The sequence below is a fragment of the Colletotrichum godetiae genome (assembly GCF_030913485.1).
Source record: "Colletotrichum godetiae strain CBS 193.32 chromosome Unknown BDP55scaffold_12, whole genome shotgun sequence".
Taxonomy (NCBI): domain Eukaryota; kingdom Fungi; phylum Ascomycota; class Sordariomycetes; order Glomerellales; family Glomerellaceae; genus Colletotrichum; species Colletotrichum godetiae.
In genome coordinates, this window is record NW_026851260.1 from 754,336 (window position 1) to 774,006 (window position 19,671).

The 19,671-nt window shown below is 53.7% G+C and overlaps 4 protein-coding genes across 4 annotated transcripts; 2 read left to right on the forward strand and 2 right to left on the reverse strand.

The window, feature by feature from the left end:
• Positions 1–1,774: 1,774 nt before the first annotated feature.
• Positions 1,775–3,202, forward strand: BDP55DRAFT_629937 (uncharacterized protein; the record flags this gene model as incomplete). The annotated part of the gene is made up of 1 exon (XM_060572088.1): positions 1,775–3,202. One exon carries the CDS (start codon positions 1,775–1,777, stop codon positions 3,200–3,202), a length of 1,428 nt encoding a protein of 475 aa, XP_060432035.1.
• A 3,008-nt stretch (positions 3,203–6,210) lies between these two features.
• Positions 6,211–7,296, reverse strand: BDP55DRAFT_548380 (uncharacterized protein; the record flags this gene model as incomplete). The annotated part of the gene is made up of 4 exons (XM_060568832.1): positions 6,211–6,674; positions 6,732–7,026; positions 7,120–7,162; positions 7,256–7,296. The coding sequence occupies 4 exons, from the start codon at positions 7,294–7,296 to the stop codon at positions 6,211–6,213; spliced, it is 843 nt and encodes a 280-aa protein (XP_060432036.1).
• Positions 7,297–10,690: 3,394 nt separating this feature from the next.
• On the forward strand, positions 10,691–11,926 carry BDP55DRAFT_547908 (ChaC-like protein; the record flags this gene model as incomplete). The annotated part of the gene is made up of 2 exons (XM_060568791.1): positions 10,691–10,749; positions 11,362–11,926. The coding sequence occupies 2 exons, from the start codon at positions 10,691–10,693 to the stop codon at positions 11,924–11,926; spliced, it is 624 nt and encodes a 207-aa protein (XP_060432037.1).
• Positions 11,927–12,441: 515 nt separating this feature from the next.
• Positions 12,442–13,506, reverse strand: BDP55DRAFT_739060 (uncharacterized protein; the record flags this gene model as incomplete). Its single annotated transcript, XM_060580394.1, has 5 exons — positions 12,442–12,672; positions 12,726–12,970; positions 13,065–13,171; positions 13,336–13,408; positions 13,487–13,506. 5 exons carry the CDS (start codon positions 13,504–13,506, stop codon positions 12,599–12,601), a joined length of 519 nt encoding a protein of 172 aa, XP_060432038.1. The 3' UTR covers positions 12,442–12,598.
• Between the last annotated feature and the right edge of the window lie 6,165 nt (positions 13,507–19,671).

Genomic DNA, 19,671 nt, shown 5'->3' on the forward strand with positions numbered 1-19,671 from the left:
ATTTTTTTCTCCGTTTTCTTTCTTACACTAGTACGGAATCTTCGCCCAACCGTCCATCAGCCTCCTGATCTGCCGCCTCGCTCCCTGTCTTCCGAGACACGGCGGTCAATCGAGAGTACGCCTAGTCGGAGACACCGACTACGTGCTGTCGTGACCTCGCAACAGCAACATTTTCACCGACCTTCAAGCCAAGCTTCAGGGATGACGACATTCAACTGCCAGACGGAGGAACCCAGGAAGCTTTCGGTTGGATTACTGTGCCTCGTCAGCGTCCCGGTGCACACGAGACACAATTCGAACCGGTCTATCCACACCTCCGGCCTCCTATTCGACTCACGGCGTCTCGTTCTCAAGGGACAGGATATCCCCGACAATGTCAAAATCCGAATAAGGTCCGCTGTCCCCAGCTGTAGCATGACCTCTAGACTCCATCATGTGGATGACAGATGAACCATAGGCCCACCGCTTACCACGCTTTGTGAACCGTCCCTGACTCGGCCTCTTGAAAACGGTCGAATTCCTGCTTCCGGATCCCCCTCTACCAGAACCAGAAACAACCCATGGCTTCTACACCCACTTCTAGGGCAGAATGGCAACCTACTGACGTCTTCACTACATCCTGAAGTCAGTGTGGAAATTTTCTAACTCACCGCCAGAAACACTTGTGAATGCGGTCGGGACGACAATGGGACAGTCATCCCTTGCCTCCTAAGGGGTAGCCGGGACTGCACCAGCCGCAACAGCCGGCTGTCAATCCTGCATGAGGTGCACAACGCACGTCTAGGCTTCAATGTAAGCATCTCCATTGTCTTTGCACCCAAGTCGGCGGACCGCTGCCATCTTAACATCTGGCAACTCGATTCGACTTGAATCTCCTTTGCCCTGCATCGTCCGAATTCGACCTCGTCCAATCAAACCCCACCATCTTCTAGATCCCAAACAAACTTGTCACAAGTGCTCGTTGATCAGCCCCTTGAGACTTAGCGCACAGACCTTGGAGATGGGCCTTTGCTACCAAGAAGGTCTATAGAAACTCGACTGCTTCGACTGCGTCGACTGCGTTGACTGCTTCGGCGAGTGATGCTGGCTTTTTGACCAGCGACATCTGGTGTGTAAACGGGATGATGGGGGATTTTCCAAAGACGCTTCGCCTGACTGGACCGGAAAGAAGAAATTGTGCCTACGGAATCTGCAAGGGACGCACCTACAAGTTTCTAGACCAAAAGAATGGCACAGCCTCTAGAGTTTCAGCCTCCGACCTTGACCGAACTTGGCGACCTCTCCAAGCAGCCCGTAGCCAGCCGTTCACACATAGCGGTCGTCATATCCTCATCGGCCGGGCCCCCGGAAGTCTGAGCGCCTCGCGTTAACTTGCCCTTAGCCTATTGATCTGGTTGAGATCCGACCACAATGCTCTGACCCTCTCTCTCGAGCAGCCAGCTTGCGTTCGCGGACTGGCGAATTGGCGTTACAGGGACCATGTTTCTAATCTGGCCAAGGGAAAGTTTCCTGAAATCGCCTCGCGTTTCCCTAAAGGCCTTCTCCACGTCCGATCATTCACGGCTACGCATCCCCAGAGTTGCGTCCCGACGCGCCCCCCAGACGTGCCCGCCGTCATGGAGCATATCTAATTGACCTCTCTACTTGTTTTCTTCCTTTTGTGTCCGGTTCCCTCTGGCAGACCATTGCTCAACAGCAATACTTTTCATCTTCAAACTGGCCTAGTTGCCGTGTCGTTCGTTCTCGTCTGTTTGTTGTTATACCCTTGCGAGCTATGGCGTTGTCTGTAAAGCAGCTCAACGCGGATGCTTCATTCCACCTCACCTTTGAGCCCATTGTGCCCGAGTCACTTCCCGGCATTGCTCCAAGGCCGTTTAGAATTTTGATGGATCCATGGATCACGGGGCCTTCCACCATATTTCATTCGATCCTCTCAACCGCAACACACAAGGAGTGCCCATGCGTGTGTTCCTTACAGCATCTCCCCGAGCCCGACCTCGTCATCATCAGCCAGCACAAGAGCGACCATTGCAATGAGGCAACGCTTCGCCAGCTCCCCGCCAGCGGCACGCGGACGCTGATATTGGCGGAGCCGGCAGCGGCCAAGGTGATTCGAAGCTGGAAGTACTTCGACAAGGATAAAGTCTTTACGATCCCGCGGTGGGAGGATCCGCAGGCCTCGGGGAAGCAAACCGTCATCAGGGTCAAGGTGCCTCCGTTCTTCCCAGGTGGTGAGCCGGGCGAGGTGACGGTCGCCTTCATTCCACAACGGAGGGACTTTAAAGGCCTGCACGCCGCCGTGGGCATCACGTACCGGCCGCCGCCGACGTGGCCGCGGTTCCCTCACCTCATGACGCCCCCGAGGACGCCAGTCTCGCTGCGGACCGCGGCCAGCGCCTCGACGCCCCAGCTCACGTTGGGGCTGGGGGGATCTCACCATCAAAAGACAAAGAACTCGTCCTCCTCCGCCTACCTCAGCTTGCCGACACCGCCCGAGACACCACCCAGCAGCCGGTCCCTGCGGTCCGTCCGGTCCGCCGCGTCCATCAGCCCAGACGTCCGCGACCGAGCCGTCTCGGTCATCTTTTCGCCGCATGGGATATCCTACAGCTGCCTGGAAAAGTACGCCAAGACGCACCTCAAGGCCGAGGCTGCGTTGCCTCTGACGGCGCTGCTACACTGCTTCGACACCGTGTCGAACCCATGGTGGCTCGGTGGGAACATCTCGGCAGGCATGCCGGCGGGCCAGGAGACTGCGGCGGCGCTCGGGGCTAGGGCGTGGGTGAGCACGCACGATGGCGATAAAGATGTTAGGGGGTTGGTGACGAAGATGTTGAGAACGAAGAAGTATACCCAGAAGCAGGTTACTCATCATTCTTCTGGCGGAGGGAGGAAGCGCGGCGATAAGTTGGATCGCGAGAGGGCTAGTGACCAGGATAAGAGGGAGAAGGCCAAGGGGAGCAAGAGTACAGAGGTTTTGGTGCTCGGCGTCGGCGAGGAAGTCGCCATGACGAGGGAAGGCGTTTGGAATGTTGAGCCTGGTGCGAGAGTGCTTCCCCCCTCTTCTTCTTCTTCTTCTCCACCGTCGTCTTCGTCGCCGTTTTCCAAGAGTCTACTTGGGAACGGAAAGGGGTTAAAGGGGCGGGCGAGGGGACGGGGCCTACCGCCGGTTGATACCACGGCTAAATATGGGCCTCGCTGAAAAAAAAAAGAGAACGGGATATACCCGGCGCGGAGACCGGTGCGGAGTTGAAGTTTTATGTCTGCCGGGTTTGACCCGGGATTGGTCTTCCTTGTGTGTGCGTGTTGGAACTACGGAGATTTTTTCATTTGTAGTACGGGGAAGCAAAGCGGGACACGAAAAAGGAGATATACCCCCTTCTTTGGAAGGAAAGGAGATGGCATAACGTATATAATCAGGAACTTATTAATCAGATATGAGTGAGAGGAGATGGATAATCAAAGGGGGGTTAGGATATAGGGGGTTGGCTGGTTACGCGATTTAAAGGGAATGCTCGCCCAGGACGGCGAGATGTCTCCTTTGGGTATAAGGAATCGGAGGGTGATAGCTACTTGAGAGACACAGAATCGATACTAGTAATACGTGTGGCTATATCAAATGATACTTCTCGTTACAACGGTGGCAGTATGGTAGTACACTTGATCCCTGTGTCAAGGGACAATACTACGACACTCATGGATAAAAGTTTATAAAACTTTATTGTAGTCTGAACGAGTAGCTTTATATTAGAACGAGGCTCGAGTGTAGAAAGGTCATAGTTCTCGAAAGCCTGCCGTGTAATAGAGGTAAAGCTTGCCCGCCATTGAAACTACTTGTGCGGAACGATATATCCTCCAAAGCAAGTAGACGCAGACTTGCTGTAATGACATTACGGAAAGGGGTATACCCTTAATAGGAGCCGCCAAACATTTAGTAACCAGATGTATCTTGGGAGTGTCTGGCATGCCCACTGAGCCGGCTGTCTCTAGAATAGAACTGGTTGACGAACGTAGTTGCGTTATATAAATCCACCTCGCTTCTTCGTGTATACGTAGGGTCCTGCACTAGCGATAGGACTTGAATGTCCACGACTAATGGTCAAAGACTCGCCCTCCAGGTAATAGCTATAGCCGACGACGTAAGGTTCTGTGGTGCTGGTCTTCTTTGACTGTTAAAGGTAGGGAGGTCTGGATAGGTGGGAACACGGACGAGGATAACTCAACTGTGTGAAGTCTAACCGGATAGTTCCATCATGACTAGACGCTCTTATGAAGGAAGATGTTGCTAAACACGAAGGCAAATATCTGTGGTGTTCAGTGGCTGATGAAAATGAACTTGAGGACTTGTGCTTCTGGGGTCCAGATGCCAATCGTGGATGCTACATGTTCATCACACAGATTCTACCATGTGAACTCCAACTAGTCAGGTCCATTGTCACCAGTCACCCTCATTAAAAGAAACGTTGATAAACACAAAGACTGATGTCTAGTGGCTGATAATTTCCAAGATTCATAAAGTCCACGTACTAATTACTCATACACGTGTTCACCACACAAACCCTACTGTTTGAAATCCAACTTCATGATGCCACCTTTACCTAACCCTTTTATCAAGAGTAACAACGAATATAAAGACCTTGTTTCGGTAGCTGATAACTACCAAGATACTACATACAGGCCATATGCTAGCCGTATTCATGCGTATTCCTCATACAAACTACTCTGAGAACTCTGAGTAAATGAGTCCACTTCACCATAACGCCGTACTTATTATCATTATCCACATCGTTATTTACAGCAACGTCTTTTTAAAACTAGAACGCTCGTCAGGAAGGCCCACGGGATCCAAGAATTCAACGTTCGACTCGGCCTCCTTTCCCTCTATATTACCACAAGCTCCCGTCGTAGCCTTACGGCCGGGTTTTATGGTGACCACGCACCCAAGAGCATACGTTCTCATTTTTACCTTTTATCGACCGCTCGCTTCACGCCCAGTCGTCTTCGTATTCGTGAACGTCTATCCTAGTCTTGATGAAAGCCGCCCAACGACCTTGCCTAGTGCCGCTGTGGCGTGGCGGTTCCCCCTTTCCAGACCTGGTGTTTTGGTCTTCTCAAAAAGGCAGTGCAATGCAACGAGCTTGGAAGCAATTTATATAATCGTGAAATGGGGTCCACGGGATCGATTCCGTCCCTGACCATGCCTGAGAAGGAATTAGCTCGTTCATTGGTCCACTTCGTCTCACAACAAGGGGCATTCAAATGCTGGTCCAGCATCGAATCTTCCTCCTTCCTAAGACAGACCCCTTTGGTCTTTGTCCAAGGGATGAGAGAGCAAAAGGGGCCAGGAAGCAAGATGTGATATGATGATGGAGAGTTAAGCCTCTAACGCCGTTCACGTCATGTCATGTATGAAAGAACCTCACGTCTTTGCCAATATCTTTTTTGAAAGGATTGAAGTTCATTGGTAAATAAAAAAAAGTTCCTTTACCAACCATAGAGTCTTGACGAGTCTAGTCTCGGATAATTCAAAAGCAGACGGGCCCTGGAAACACTCTGCCGTGCAGATTGATATCCAAGTTCCCATTGTCTCGGCGTCCAAAGCCAACACTAATTAAAAAAGAGAGCGAATCTAGACGGGAGACAACCAAATCTGAGATAATGATCCAAGTATAGCTGGCTCTAGACATTGGCGAACCCTAAAATGTTTTCGGCAAAGATCAAAGCCGATATCGTGGTCTAACTACCTATCCAAACGGGAAGCTGATCACAAAAGGGAAGTCAGTGACCATAATAGAGAGTCTGCTGGGGCGAAATGGTAGTCACTATGATGCTTATCAAGAAAGTTTCAATGCAATGCCCGATATTTTGTTTGAGGTACTGCCATGATTTCCACCTCAGATGCTTCCCGTATCATGCATTCAATCCTGAGTCCACCCCTTGTGAGTAGAGTGCCAAATCCAGACCATAGACCTCTCCATTACCTGCACCCATTCACCCGGGGTATCTAATGTTCCCACCTGAACAACGAGTCTTCTTCTTTTCTCTTCTTAAAAACCATGGAGACACATCTCCCTTCCAGTCCGACCTCGCCTGCTGACCGCGTGGAAAAGCTAGCCTCGTGATGTGGGCCAGAATTGGATTCGAACCAGCCACTCCGGGCTCAAACTCCTCGGGTCTCGCAATCCACACCTACACTCCCTTCTGGCAGACCTACTTGAGCTGCTTGAGAATCTCCGTCAAAAAGTCCTCAAAGCTGAGGGTAATGTAGCCGTCTCTGTCGTCATCGTACTTCTTGAATACGTCCGTCATGCGCTTCAAGGAAATGCAAGCCTGAACGAAGAGGTCGAAGGACATGACACCTTCTCCACGCTTGTCGTACGTACGGAAGAGCAGCTCGACGAAACCAGGGCTGAGACGGTAGCGGAAAGCGACCAGGGCATTAGTGAATTCGCCGAGGGAAATGTTTCCAGACCGGTCGGCGTCGAATCGGTCAAACAGAGTGCGCCACGACGCAAGGAAGGACCAGAGGCCGCAGAATTCGGCGAACCCAATAGTTCCACTGCGATCGGAATCGAACATGCGGATCATCATGCGAACTGTCTGGGGGTCGAAAGCAGTCCAATCACCATTGACGAGGGCGGTTGACAGCTCACGCTCGGAAAGCTGACCAGTGCCTGTACACAATCGTTAATTGGCGGTTATCGTGAAAGGGTGTCGACAGCATCACTCACCATCCTTATCGACAGCTCGGAATAGGGGCAGCAGTGTCGGGTCTGCGCCGTCTGCGCTCATATCAGGAGCGGGAGAGGGAGGCGGCCGAGAGTTAGGGGGTGGCCGGGGCTGAGCGTTCGGGCGGGGGTTGCCCGTCGGAGGAGGAGAGCTGACGCCGTACATGTTGGGGCTGGGTCGCCGGTGGTCGTTGGGACGGTGGTAGTCGTCGCGAGGGACGGGGGGAAGCTTATTTTCGTAGCGAGGCTGAGAGGACTGCTGAGGTTGCTGCTGGGAATGTGCCGGAGCGCCGCCCTTCTATAATGGGAATGTCAGTTTATCTACAAGATGCGCGATCCAGGGGTGACGGATGCCGATGGGATGAATGGAGTTGAAATGTCGTCAGGTGACCGGAGGCCGAGGGCGCAAACCTACCTGGTCGGGTTCCGCGAACCTAGGAGGGGGTTAGCATGGCGGGGTAAAGAAGGAGATTAGGTATGTAGGCTATGGACAATAGGCTAGGTGAGTGATGTGTTGTGCAACGTACCTCGGAAGTTCGTCGGGGTTGTAGGGTCTGTTGTACGCCATTGCGAAAGTTGGTGCGATTCGGAGCAAGCAAAAGTTCAAGAGAAGAAAGGGAAGGGTCTTTGGAGGCGACACTGGATTGAGGCTCCTGGGGTATATGAAGCTGGTGAGGTGGGGGGGGATTACTGTGGGCAGAGAACAGAGGGGAGCCGCAGTAGCTGTATGTAAAAGCCAAGAGAGAATGGAACCTGAAAGCGAAGCAGGGGAGCGGAACCGCGACTCAACGTCAGGCGGCAGTCGGCACGCTAGTCAAGAGGTAGGGCTGGGTGGCCGGTGGGTTAGGCTGCGGCGGAGGAGAACAAAGTGCCAATCGGGCCTTGAGCTCAGTGAAAAGAATGCAGATAATGGTTTCAGCCGCACGCCGAATGTGCAGTGAGGCTTGGGCTGAGTATGGGTGGTTGATGATGTCTGAGGTAGTAGTTGCGGTCGTAGGTTGATTTATGGTGGTGGTGGTATGTAAGGCAAGGCTTTCTTTCTTCCTCTGTTCTTCAGTCAGGGTGGAGAGGAAGGAAGATAGACAGGCAATAACCGACAGGTCGTGGAGATGACGAGGGGGGGGGGATGGTTATCTGGCCTTGTCAAACAAGACTGAACAGATAGCTAAGAGGTGGGAGCTCTCGGCAAACGGAAGACCGGACAGGGCAGCTTCTTTCTTGGGGGTGCGCGGGATGGCACGAGCGGTGATGTGCAGGGAAAGTACGTGTATTATTGATGAGGTATTGGAAGAAGCCGAAGCCTCGGTGTGTGTATGAGTCGGCGCCTGGGTCACGTCACGAAACAGATTGGGAAGAATTGGGTGCAGTGCGCAAGCGTTGTGGCGGTTTACGGCTTCGCGGCGACGCGGTGCGCTCGAGAGATTGCGAATGGATAAAAAAAGACACCCAGAGGCCAGCGGGAGTGCGGGAGACGGGATGAACAGGCGATGGTTTGCAAAGTCAGCCTCTTGAGTGGATGTATGCGAAATTGCTTTCTGGGGATATGGGCTAAAAACAGAACAAGCTCCAATTGATTCTTTGCTCACTTTTGGATTCTGATGCCTGTTTTTTTGCTCCTTCCTCCTAACTTTTCTGTATCCGTACCAGGCACCGGGGAAGGAGCGGATACATTAAGGTACTCCGTAACCTCCACTGACTATCCGTAGGTGTCTCTTTCCGATTCAGGTTCCATATTTCTGTTGGTACGTATTGTTCAGTCTTCTTTCGTCATCTCTCGACTTCTCCCAGCATTCTGCCATACATCGATCAGTCGTTAGTGCCATGGACTCATCAGTCAGTCATTGTCAGTCAGGTCAGTGCCCAGCTCGGTTTCGTGACCCCGCCACGCTCGCCGCTCTTCCTGGGTCCGCTGTCGGGTGGATTTAAGCCAACGCCATGCCGGGGCCTAGGGGGGGGATGTGAGCTATTGATTGAAAAAAGGCAGACAGAACGGGAAGAATACCCATTGCAATCACAGACACCTGGAACAGGTAGTGAACGTTTTACACGAACAGATACGGGCAAGTCCGCGCCAATCCCGTCAGAAAGAATCACCCACGAGGCTCTAGCGCGGGACAGCTCGGCGACATACGCGCTTAGCGTACGGATAATTCGTATCTTCAATACCGTTGTTGCTAGTTTGACTTAGCTTACCTCTGTGCTTAGGTATGTGGGTGATGACATGCGTGTGGTGGTGCACCATTGTTCCCTGTATCCACTAAATGGCCCCAAGGGGTCTTTTCTTCGTCTCGGGACCGGGTACGTGATACGATCCAGATACAGATGGCGACGGGAGCCACAGAAAGGGGTCCTGCGCACTTTGAATTCCAGCCTGGAGCCTCCGTCTTTTTTTCTTTCTTTTTCTCTCCAATCATTGCAATCGCTGACCGACCACGCTGACCATCCCTACGGCTCAAGTAAGCCCGACCATCAGACAAGTGCTGCCTCGAGATCACGCCTGAGGTACGGAGTAAGGTACGGGATACTCCGTACGGATACTTGCCGTATGGAGTAAGTTTTGACAGGATTCAGGAATGAACGTTGGACAATGCGTTAGAGGGGTACGTATACACGTAAGTCACAACTAACAGTAATGGCACTTCTTTCTTACAACTCCGGGCTCCCACACGCCACACACACACACTTGAGGTGACGGGAAAGTCCTCGACACCACCGGGCCGGGCGGCATGACATCCATCTGAGATGAGCTGGTCGTTGAGGTGTATCCCTATTTAAGCTTATTTCACCATGGCACGTTCACTCGCCAACACCTGAGATGATCTGGCCAGTTGGCAGCTGTCCCTTCTTGCCCATGGTCATCCTCACCCAGTAATCACCTCGCTCATCAGTGTCTTTCTCGACTTGGTTGTGCCTTGCATATAAGCAAGCCCTCTCGTCTTCTACTTTGAGGCCCTCTCTTCATCCTCGAATCATCGTGTAAGCGTGACCGTCCACAGTCAGCCCGTACCACCCTAACATCCCCCCCTTCCCCCTCCAAGTCTGCCCTGTCTGCCCCACCATAGCCCCGGCACCAACGCCCCTCCCCAGAACGCCGAGCCTCCAGCACGGGACGCCGGCAAGCGGGATTGCGTATGCTTTCCAGCTTTTTTGCAGATTCGCGGCCATCAACTCGACCTGCCCGTTCTTTCTCGAGCACTTGGAACACCGTACACGTCCATCTCTCTCCATTCCCCGCCTTCCCATCCATCCAAACTTGTATGTACCGTCACTACCGTGATCTCCTTCTCTTCAAGACCACGCCCGATTCACTTTACCCTACATTGGCCCGCCACTTTGACTTTCCCGCCTGGCCCGTTTTAGACCCTCCAGTCCCCTCTCCTTCTAGAACACTTCCTCTTCCTCTTCTTCCTCTCGCTTCTCTTGCTCCTCCTGCTCCTCTTCTCCCTCTTCCACCTATCTTCATTGCCCCTCAAGTTTTGTCTGTCTTGTTTGTTGTTCCGTCCTGTTCCGTCTGTCTGTCAGTCTGTCCCTCTACCCGTCTCCAAGATGTGTACGCGCGGCTTCATGCGGCCCCCTCACACAAATCCCGCCTCGGCCCTTGCGGTTTGCCGCTTTGGGGTGCCTCCGGCGGCTCTCACAACTTGCGGTCCTCTCGCAGCTGGGCAAGTGCCCTGAGAGATCGATCCAAGCTGGATCGCTGAGCTGCCTCTGCTCTGCCGCCTCTCTGTTATGTTTTGTGTGCAGGGCCCGAAGCGAGTTACACCGGAGTGGGACTGATTTGCTCGGAATTCCTCCAGGCTTTGGCATCATCGTGAACACCAGTCGCAACACACTTCTCTAGGTATTCGTCTCGAATCCACGTTGGACGACTACAGCCGGGCTGTCATTTATCGTATCCCGTCTCTTCACCTCCCTCGCGTGGCACATCGTCTCAGACAGACTAGAAACCTACGACAGCCGGCATGACCGACACCGACCTCTCCACCAACGACAGCGGCGAGTTCTGGCTGTATGGTTATGGGTACGTTTTCGACCCTTCGAGATCACCCTCGATCCCTGCCGCTCTCTCTCCCTCCTGGGCTGGGCTGCTCTTGTTCTCCAGCTCCTCCCGCCCTCCCGCATGGCGCATGCATCCCTGCCGTACACAAGCCTCACACACGTCGGTGCTAACGTTACAAACCCCGTCCTCCAGGAGTCTGATATGGAAGCCTCCGCCGCACTTCGGTTAGCCTCACCTCGTCCACACCACACCACACCCCCCCTTCTCTCCTTCTCTCCTCCTCCTTCTGCCCCTTGCCGCCATCCGAGCCGCCGGCTGATCTGTGTCGTCCACCCCCACAGATAGAAGAATCCCTGGTTGGGTGACAGGATACGTTCGTCGCTTCTGGCAGGTTCGTCTCTCCCTTCCCTCCCCCGGGCGTGCCGTCTCATCCAGCCCCGCGGGACACAAGGTCACCCTGCGTCCCTAGTGCCCGCTGCCACCAATGCTTATTTCCACTTCGTGTCCTGCCTTTGCCTCTTCTCCACTAGTCTCACTAACACCTCACTCAGGCAAGGTAACCATCTAACCCCCAAAGGCTTGATGACTACTACCATCTGCTCTCACCTCGAGATGTTCTGACCCCTTTACCAGTCAAGACCACAGAGGCACACCCGAGGCTCCCGGTCGTGTCGTCACGCTCATTGAGCGTTCGTTCTGGGAGCAGCTAACCGACCACCACGACTCGGCACCTGAACGCGTCTGGGGTGTCGCCTACCGTATCAAGGCAGACAAGGTCGCTGAGGTCAAGGACTACCTTGACATCCGCGAGATCAACGGCTACACGATCCACTACGCCCCTTTCTACCCAGCTGACAGTTCCGAGCCGATCCGCACACTTGTGTACATTGGCACCCCGGACAATGACCAGTTTGTCGGCCCGCAGGACCCTCAGGCCCTCGCTGCCCACATCCGCAAGAGCCGCGGCCCGAGTGGGCTTAACATCGACTATCTTCTTGGCCTCGAGGAAGCTCTTGACGGACTGAGCCCGGAGAGCGGCGACGTCCACATCACCGACCTCTCCAACCGAGTACGGGCCATCATCACCGCCGAGGAAACATCGCACGATGCTACGAAACCACCGTTGTCAGCTGTCGGCGGTACCTTCAAGCAGGGAACCAGTGTCAAGGAACAGGAGGAGACTGAGAAGACAGACTGAAGAATTTTCTGCACATTCTTTCGCCCTCTTCTTTTTCTTTTTTGTAACCAAGACCCCCTGCCCACATCCGCCCCTTTTTTCACTTCCCCCCTTTGCCCGTGGTGCAACAACGCCTTGGAGACATGTCAATAAACAACATTCTGTTTCAAAACATTCAACACATAGAGAGAGAGAGAGAGACAAATCAGGCAGACAAGTAGCGTTAGACCACAAATCCGTTGGCTTCCACGACGATTCCGAGAACACTTTGCATCATCTCCAGACACCAACCAATACCTATCGCCCACCCCCGCACTCCTCAAGGATCACCGGAATAGGAACCATCACCGCATGCGGAAGAAACCAAAACACTTGGTAGCAACCATTTTGGGGCAACAAAGATAAAGATCAAAGACAGAAGCAGAAAACCATTCCATTTGAGAAGACTAGGCCGTTACCAACCCTTTTTGACCGGGTTGGGGTTTTATTTTCCAGAGATCCAGTGCAACAGAAGAACCGGGTATTGTGTTGCAGCGAAGAATATTACCAAAGCTCGATCGAACCAACGGGCGCGCACACGAACGTCTGTCAGACTCGGAGCAGTTGAGCGTCGGCAACATGTCTTGGCCGCATGTTCCCGAGTTGCGAAAACCGACAACTAGCGGGCAACGAATCTCCGAAATCTAGCGAGCACTAATAGCCTCGGCCGCCCTGGGGCTGCTGAGACGGGTCGGCGTATCCGTAGGGAGCCTGGGGTGCGTAGCCATCTATGAGGTGTTAGCAAGCTGGACCGATGACAGAGACAGCATCGTCCACTCACCCTGGGGAGGGGCACCGCCGTAGGGCTGCTGAGGGGGGTAGCCGCGGCCGTAGGCGGGCTGCTGCTGCTGGTAGCCCATGTTGGGGACGCCGTATCCGCCGGGAGCGCCTCCATAAGGCACAGGGGGGGCGCCGTAGCCGCCACGTCCACCACCGCCGCCGAAGCCGCCGCGGTAGCCACCACCACCGCCACCGCGGGGACCGTTGTCGGAAGCCTTGTCAACGCGAATAGTGCGTCCATCAAACCTAGCAAGTTGATGTGTTAGTCGGCTAAGGGTTTCCACGATCATTGCGCCGGGACAAGCAAGCAATGGAAAGCAATTTCGCAAAGGCAGCGTACTCGACGTTGTTCATGGCAGCAATGGCCTTCTGAGCGTCACCATCCTGAGTGTAGCGGACGAAGCCGAATCCACGGCTGCGGCCAGTGTCGCGGTCCTTTACAACGACCTTCAAGCAGGGAAAAATAGCGGTCAGATCTCTCTCTCACACACATACACACACTTTCTCTCTCTTTTGGTTTTTACTGGAATGTTGGGACAAAGTGTCTCTCCATGGTCTATGGCGACGCCATTCTCAAGAAAGTTTCTTCGGACCGGACGATCAGTACTTACAGCTTCCTCGACGGCACCAAACTCCTCAAACTTCTGTCTGAGGGTGCCTTCCTCAGTGTGCCATGCAAGGCCGCTGTTGAAAGTCTTGTCAGCAAAAGCTTGTTTGGCAACGTCGACATGGAGAATACGCCGACGCAGAGGAGGGACTCACCCAATGAAGAGCTTAGACATGATGGCGGTAGGGTAATATGTCTGGTGTCTTGCAAAGAGATTGCTGAATTATCTGTTTGACTTGCGCGTTAGGTTCTGTTTCAAGGAAAGGTCCAAGGGAGGCTGCAATGCATAAATGCAAGTTGGTTTCTGAGTGGCGCCAAGCGGGGTTCTTGATGATGAGGGAAGAAAGTCAGGGGACGAAAGCGCTCTTTTTGGCACTTTCTCGGTTGAGCATGCGAGCCAACTCTGGACGATTTGCATCCACCTATGCAGCAAAGAGACGAGGCAGTGTCCAGTGACGGCCTTTGTCACTTGACGATAGCGCGCAAAGTGGCCCGACATGGGCGACAAAGCAAACGTACAATTTCCAGGCCGGAGGATGGCAGTGCGAGATGGAGGGAAAATGGGGTTGTGGGCTGTGTCAAACAAAGAAGTTTGCAGGAGTCGCCACGAGAGAAAAAAAAACAAAAAAAAAACAGGCGACGTCGACCGTTGGAAGAGGCTGAGGTGTGTTGATTTGCTGCAATGTCTTTTTTTTTTTCTTGAAACAAGAGAGCGAGGGATTGAGAGAAGCGAGATACGGACCTGGTGGTTGGAATTAGGTGGGCGGTGTTGGTGTTGGTGGTTGTAGGAGTGGTTGTGATGACAGACGTCAGGATTGAGACTGGGCTTTGATGGATCGAAAAAAGGAAGGAGGGGGTGAGAAGGAGAAGAGGTCGAAAGGCCACCTTGAGGGGAGAGAAAGGAAATGCTGGTTAGCGGGAAATTTCTGAATGGATGGAAGGGAAAGGGCGTTGAGGCAGTGCAAAAAAGGGCCCCAAGGCAAGGCAGGTAAGGTTTGGTGTGTATGAGTGTGGGAGTGGGAGTGGAAGGCGAGGTGACTGGACAGGAACGGCTGCCGTAAGGCAAGGTAAGGAAGGTAGGCAGGCGGGGTGGGTTGAGCATACACAGTACTTCGTACCTACCTACCTTGACTTGGATGGAAAGGTCAGGTAAGGTACGAACTACGGAGTACCTTTCGGATACACACACAGCAAATGGAAGAGGCAAGGTAGGAGCGGAACGGGGGGTGGTGGTGGACGGGGGAAGGGGAAGGTGAGGGGCGGCAGCACTGTTGCCTCTTGCTCTTGCTTCCTGAGGTGCTTCATTTTTTTGCTTGCAACCTAAGGTGTGTGCAGGCAAGTCCCATTTGCGGCTCGCCGTCGCTGGTCCCAGCCAAGCAGTTGTCGCATGTCCGTTGTCTTCCGTGCTTGTCGCCGCCGCCGGCTGTCTTGCTCGGATTGGGACTGGAAGACGCCGTGCGGGCACGATGCGAGATGGACAACAGCTCGTGGCGGGAACGTGGAGGGGTCCAACGAGTCGGGGCAAGTGGAGGGGAGGAGGGGGGGGTTCAATTGACCGTCGGGCAACGAGACCAATGACGGCATGCAAGGTACCTTCCCTCGCTAATGACTATGGCCAGGTACAATGGTAAACGGCAGGGTTGAGGTGGTTGGTCTTGGCCTGAGGCGACAGGAACGGTCAAAGGATACCGTAGACGAGAGAAAAAAAAAAGTACGACGAAAACAATAAAAAACGAACCGTATTCGTATACTTGAGAGACAGCAAGAAAGTGAGAAATAGAGAGGGAAAGGACGCGTTGAATGACGGAAACATACCTATTTTGATTGGTTGTCCGTACCCAGTATCTCGAAGTGAATTCCTGTGATGGAGTCGAAAATGCGTTGAGGAAAAAGTCGAGGAATTGGAGAAGAGAAGTAATAATATTTTCAAAGTAGATAAATGGAAAAAGGCACAATGCGGGACAAAAGCCGGTAAGAAATCCTTTTTCCCTTCTCAATCAGTCAGACCAAGTACCAGATCCCTGACGATAAGGTAGCAGTAGGCAAGGGGAATGGGGAAGAAAAAAAAAGAGCTTCAACAGGGACAGGCGCAGGTCAATATTGGAATCGAATAATCGCGCTTTTCTTTGTCTTTCTCTCGTTCCTTTTTCCGCGGTCTTCGGTTTTCCCCCCTCCGTCCGAGTCCCTGTTCCTCATCTTATATATGTGATGGACACAGGGTCCGCTGCAACGACTCCAGCGGCGGCGGCGAAAAGGAAACCAGAATCCAGAAGCAGACCTGACAGGCCAAGCAAGACCAGCCTTGTTTTGATACATGCGACAGAACGAGAGTGAGAATGACCATATGGAAAGCTGACTTGCCTGCGGTGAAGAGGGGGCATGTAGGTACTCACGTTCGGTACCTTGCCTCACCCTGAGAGGTACATGCGTCCTTCTTACAGGCCCGCTTGCTTCCTGGATCATTGCCGCCGCTGCTGCTGTCGCTGTTGCAGCTGGCACACGAGGCAAGGGCCAAGACATCTGGGAGATCTGCCCGGGAAGAGGGACCCATGAAAACCCATCCATGGACATCTAGTGTGGTGTCAAGGGGAGGGGGGGGGTCCTAAAGAGGGGACCGCCCACATCCCAAATTCGGCTCTTCTGCGCAAGGGGGGTTGTGGAAGGGAAAAGGGCCCAAGGGCCAACGCCCATCAATGTTTCGACCTGAGCATAAGTGTGGTAGCAGGGTTAGCTTCCCCTCCCAAACAAGCATCAAACAGACGAAAAGCTCATATGTACATCCCCGCGATACTTCTGTCATCCATGACCGTCTTTTCTCTTGCCGCGAGACATGGAATTAGTCTAACCCAGCCAAGCCATACGTGCTTGCCCCTCGTTTGCATGTCGCCCGTCAGACCGTCTTCGAGGGGATGCCTTTTGAGAAAACACCATGCCACAGCTCTTCGGTTTCGATACTGATACTGTCGTTGGCGCCGCGGGGTCCTGCTGTCGCGGCCTGGCGTCGTGGACGTTGTCGCGTTCCGTAGCACTTCAAGTTAGACAACGCAAGACGAGACGCACGCACTTACGCACTCATCCTCCAGGCAGCTGCTCTCCTGAGGCGTTCTACCCATTCTGTGAGCTATCGTTCGGGGCTCATGCCCCGTCAGCAATATCATCATCATCAAGAGCCAACGGCTTGTCGCTCGATACACACTCCGGAGCCAAGCACCCAGACGTTGAGCAACTCCACTGCTGCCCGTCCTTCGATACGGCTCATCATTGTGCCCAATGTGCTCACACTTGCGGTCGACCTGACTAACCAAGCGCCTGCAAGTGTAGTGGGATGAGATGCAAGAGACCAGGACCACGGAAAGCTTCTTAAAATCCATGAACCCAGCCACTGCAGGGTGTGAGCAGGCGAAAAAAGGCTTACTACCGGATCGCAGGCGAGGGGGAAAATGTCGGCCATGGGAAATCAGCCCATGATGTATGATCTAGTTGCCCCTCGTTGCAGCCAGTCGAGAAACTCGCATCCGCACAGACGCCGGCGCTGTTAGTCTCTGGGGAGCCGCTAGATAGACGATGGTTAAGCTGAAGCTGGCAACGCCGAAGAGGGCACTGCGAGAGACATGGACTCCGTCAGCCGTCAGCCTAGATTTCTGGAAGTTGGTCGAGAAAGAAGAGGGAAGAGAGTCGACAGGGTGGGATCCTGACAGCAGAAACAGATTGGCATCTGTGTCCGCCATGACTGCTGGTCGTGCTGGAAACACCTGCGCGGGACGACAGGCTTGGCCTGGTCACTTGCGGACGCACTGGACCAAGAGTGACATTCCTATTCGACCCCACACTTTGCACAGCCTCCTTCGACCATGCCCAGTTTGAAGCAAGATGAACATCTTGGAGCTGCAACATCATTCTCCAACGTCCACCTTCTCCTGAAAGTGGAGTCTCCTAGTGTTGCACCTCGCTGCAGAGCCTGCAGAACCGGTTCTCGACTCGGCTTGCATTCCAGATGTACGGCGTGACGGGCTCCGGGAGGCGGCCAATTCTGACTGATGCTCGAATGTGCGCCCCCATCCGTTTGATCTCGTCCAGCCGGCATATTGCGACATTCGCCGTACCCGTGCCGCCGCCGCTGCCCTTGCTGCGTCTTAGCGCAATCGACCATCCGTTTGCCTGGCATGTTAATGCCATGCCGCTAGCAACTACGAGTGCGGCTTTTATCCCATGCAGGCGTGCCGGAGAAAGCCTGGATGACTTCGATCGTCTTCCCAGTCGTCAAAGTTGCCCATGGATGGTGTCGGTCTGTAGGTAGTCCGTCCCTGGCTTGTCGTCCAATGCGCTTCAGGGATCCAGCCATTTCTTTTCGTCACGCTATCCTCGTCAACCTCGGCTTGCCGTTCCGCCATGACCTTGGCCTAGATGGTTCTCTCTCATGCGCAAAGATATGACCAAGCAGCTTTCAAAGGCGAGAGTTCCTTTGCCGGCATTAACTACTCATGCGAGGCGACACGCGAAGCAGTCCGTCTTGGGAGAGCTCCAGGGCCAGTAGCTAACAAGAAGTCGGTAAGCAACCTCTTTTTGGCGCGCAAAACGCTCAATGCCGTCGTCCCCTTGAGGCTCCACTCCCCGCGAGGGCACTGACCAGCGAGAGGCCCATGAGCAGCCTTTGTGATGTGGGTTAAGTTGGTGAAGTTGTGAAGTCGACCTCGCAATGTGGATGCATCTTGTGGTCCAAGTTCTCCATGCCAGTGGAGCTGGTCGATCCAGTGGAGACATGGACGGCCGTCACCCCCCTCTATCGTATCGTCAACTTGGTTTGGCAATGACTGCCCCTCCCCCAAGTCACGCACGGCGCACAAACAACCCCTCGACTTTCCTCGACGTTGAACCTCGAGACATTCGGGGTGTTTGGTCCCTATTCGCCCGACGATTGCCCGTTTTGTGCGACACGACATCGAAAAAACTAGACAACCCTGAGCCGCTTCCCAGCCGCTAGCGCAACAACGACCAGTAGCAAGGCGTCTTGGTGACGTCGAGCTCTGTCGTATTAGTCGCCGTCCTTGCGACTCAGACTTTCAGCTTAGTTTCATCATGAGGATTTGAACAGCGCCATACAGAACGAGCTCTGATATCAACTGTACATTGTGACGCAACGAAGTGTCGACGCCTAAAGGACCCCATCAGTAGGGTCTAAGGTTGTGGAACCTTTAAACTACGTACCCTTGGGAGTATAGCCGCCGTGATATGTCGCATGGGCCAACGATGATGGGGGCCTTCCGGTCGAGAGATGGAGGGACAACTTGGCCTCCGGAATGCCACCAGCAGGAAACCCCAAGGTTTGGGGATGGTTCTACGCTCCAGCACCGGTTTGATTTTCACACCGCTTGGTTGCTGCTCCAATGATGGGTTTTTGGCTTTCGCGAGTGGAATATAGGTAGGTAATCGACGCAGGCCGTACACTCGCTCAATGCGGGCAGGGCTGGCGGTTGGAAGGAGCACGGAGTTGTTCTCTGGGGATCCCAGGGATATTCGAAACTGCCAGGGACCGTCTATAATTAAAAGGTCTTGACCGGACGAAGATGAAACCTGCTGCGCCTTCTTCGAGGTCCACATCCTGATTTTTGGTCGCAAAAGCAAAGAGCTTATTAGGGCCAGCGTCGTTATCGACATATGTTGAGAGCTTGAGATACCGCTGCGCAATGACCTGTCCGGGGGGAGCTCTTGTAGCCACGTGCGTCGTCACGGACGATACGACCCTGCGAAATGTCTCTTGAGCTGATCTCAAATGCTACTTGCATCCGGCCGCATGCGATTTCTTGGTTGCCCGACTTCCCGACCATTCGGCATTGTCGCCCAGAAACTCTCAAAGAGGATGGAGTATTGGCGACATCGAGCCCGGAGACAATGCTCTAACTTCGCATAGCTCTGGCAGGCTTGGACTCCGCATCTTTTCAAAGTCATGTGATGAACGCAGGTTACAGGCTACAGCTCCTTGCCACCCTATCTGCATCGAAGTGAAGTGGATTTGTTGGTGGGCCAGACGTAGAAACCGTGCGAGAGTCGTTTTAGCATCTGTCGTGGCCACAGACCCGAGAAGCCTGCATGTCCAGCTGTCAATCATCTGTCAGGACCGGTCGAGTGCGGTACGGCTTCCCCCTTTGCCAAGGTGGTGCTATCAATAGAAATCAGCCAGGTGTTCGACACAGGACATGTCCCGTCTCTACAGGGCCATGTCTTGGCATTCTGAGACAGCCGCAACTTGAGGTTCGCGTCAAGTGCATATCAAGTGCGCCGACCAGCCGATGTTGAATGTCGTCTGACCCAAAAACCAATGCGGATTGGATATGGTGTCATG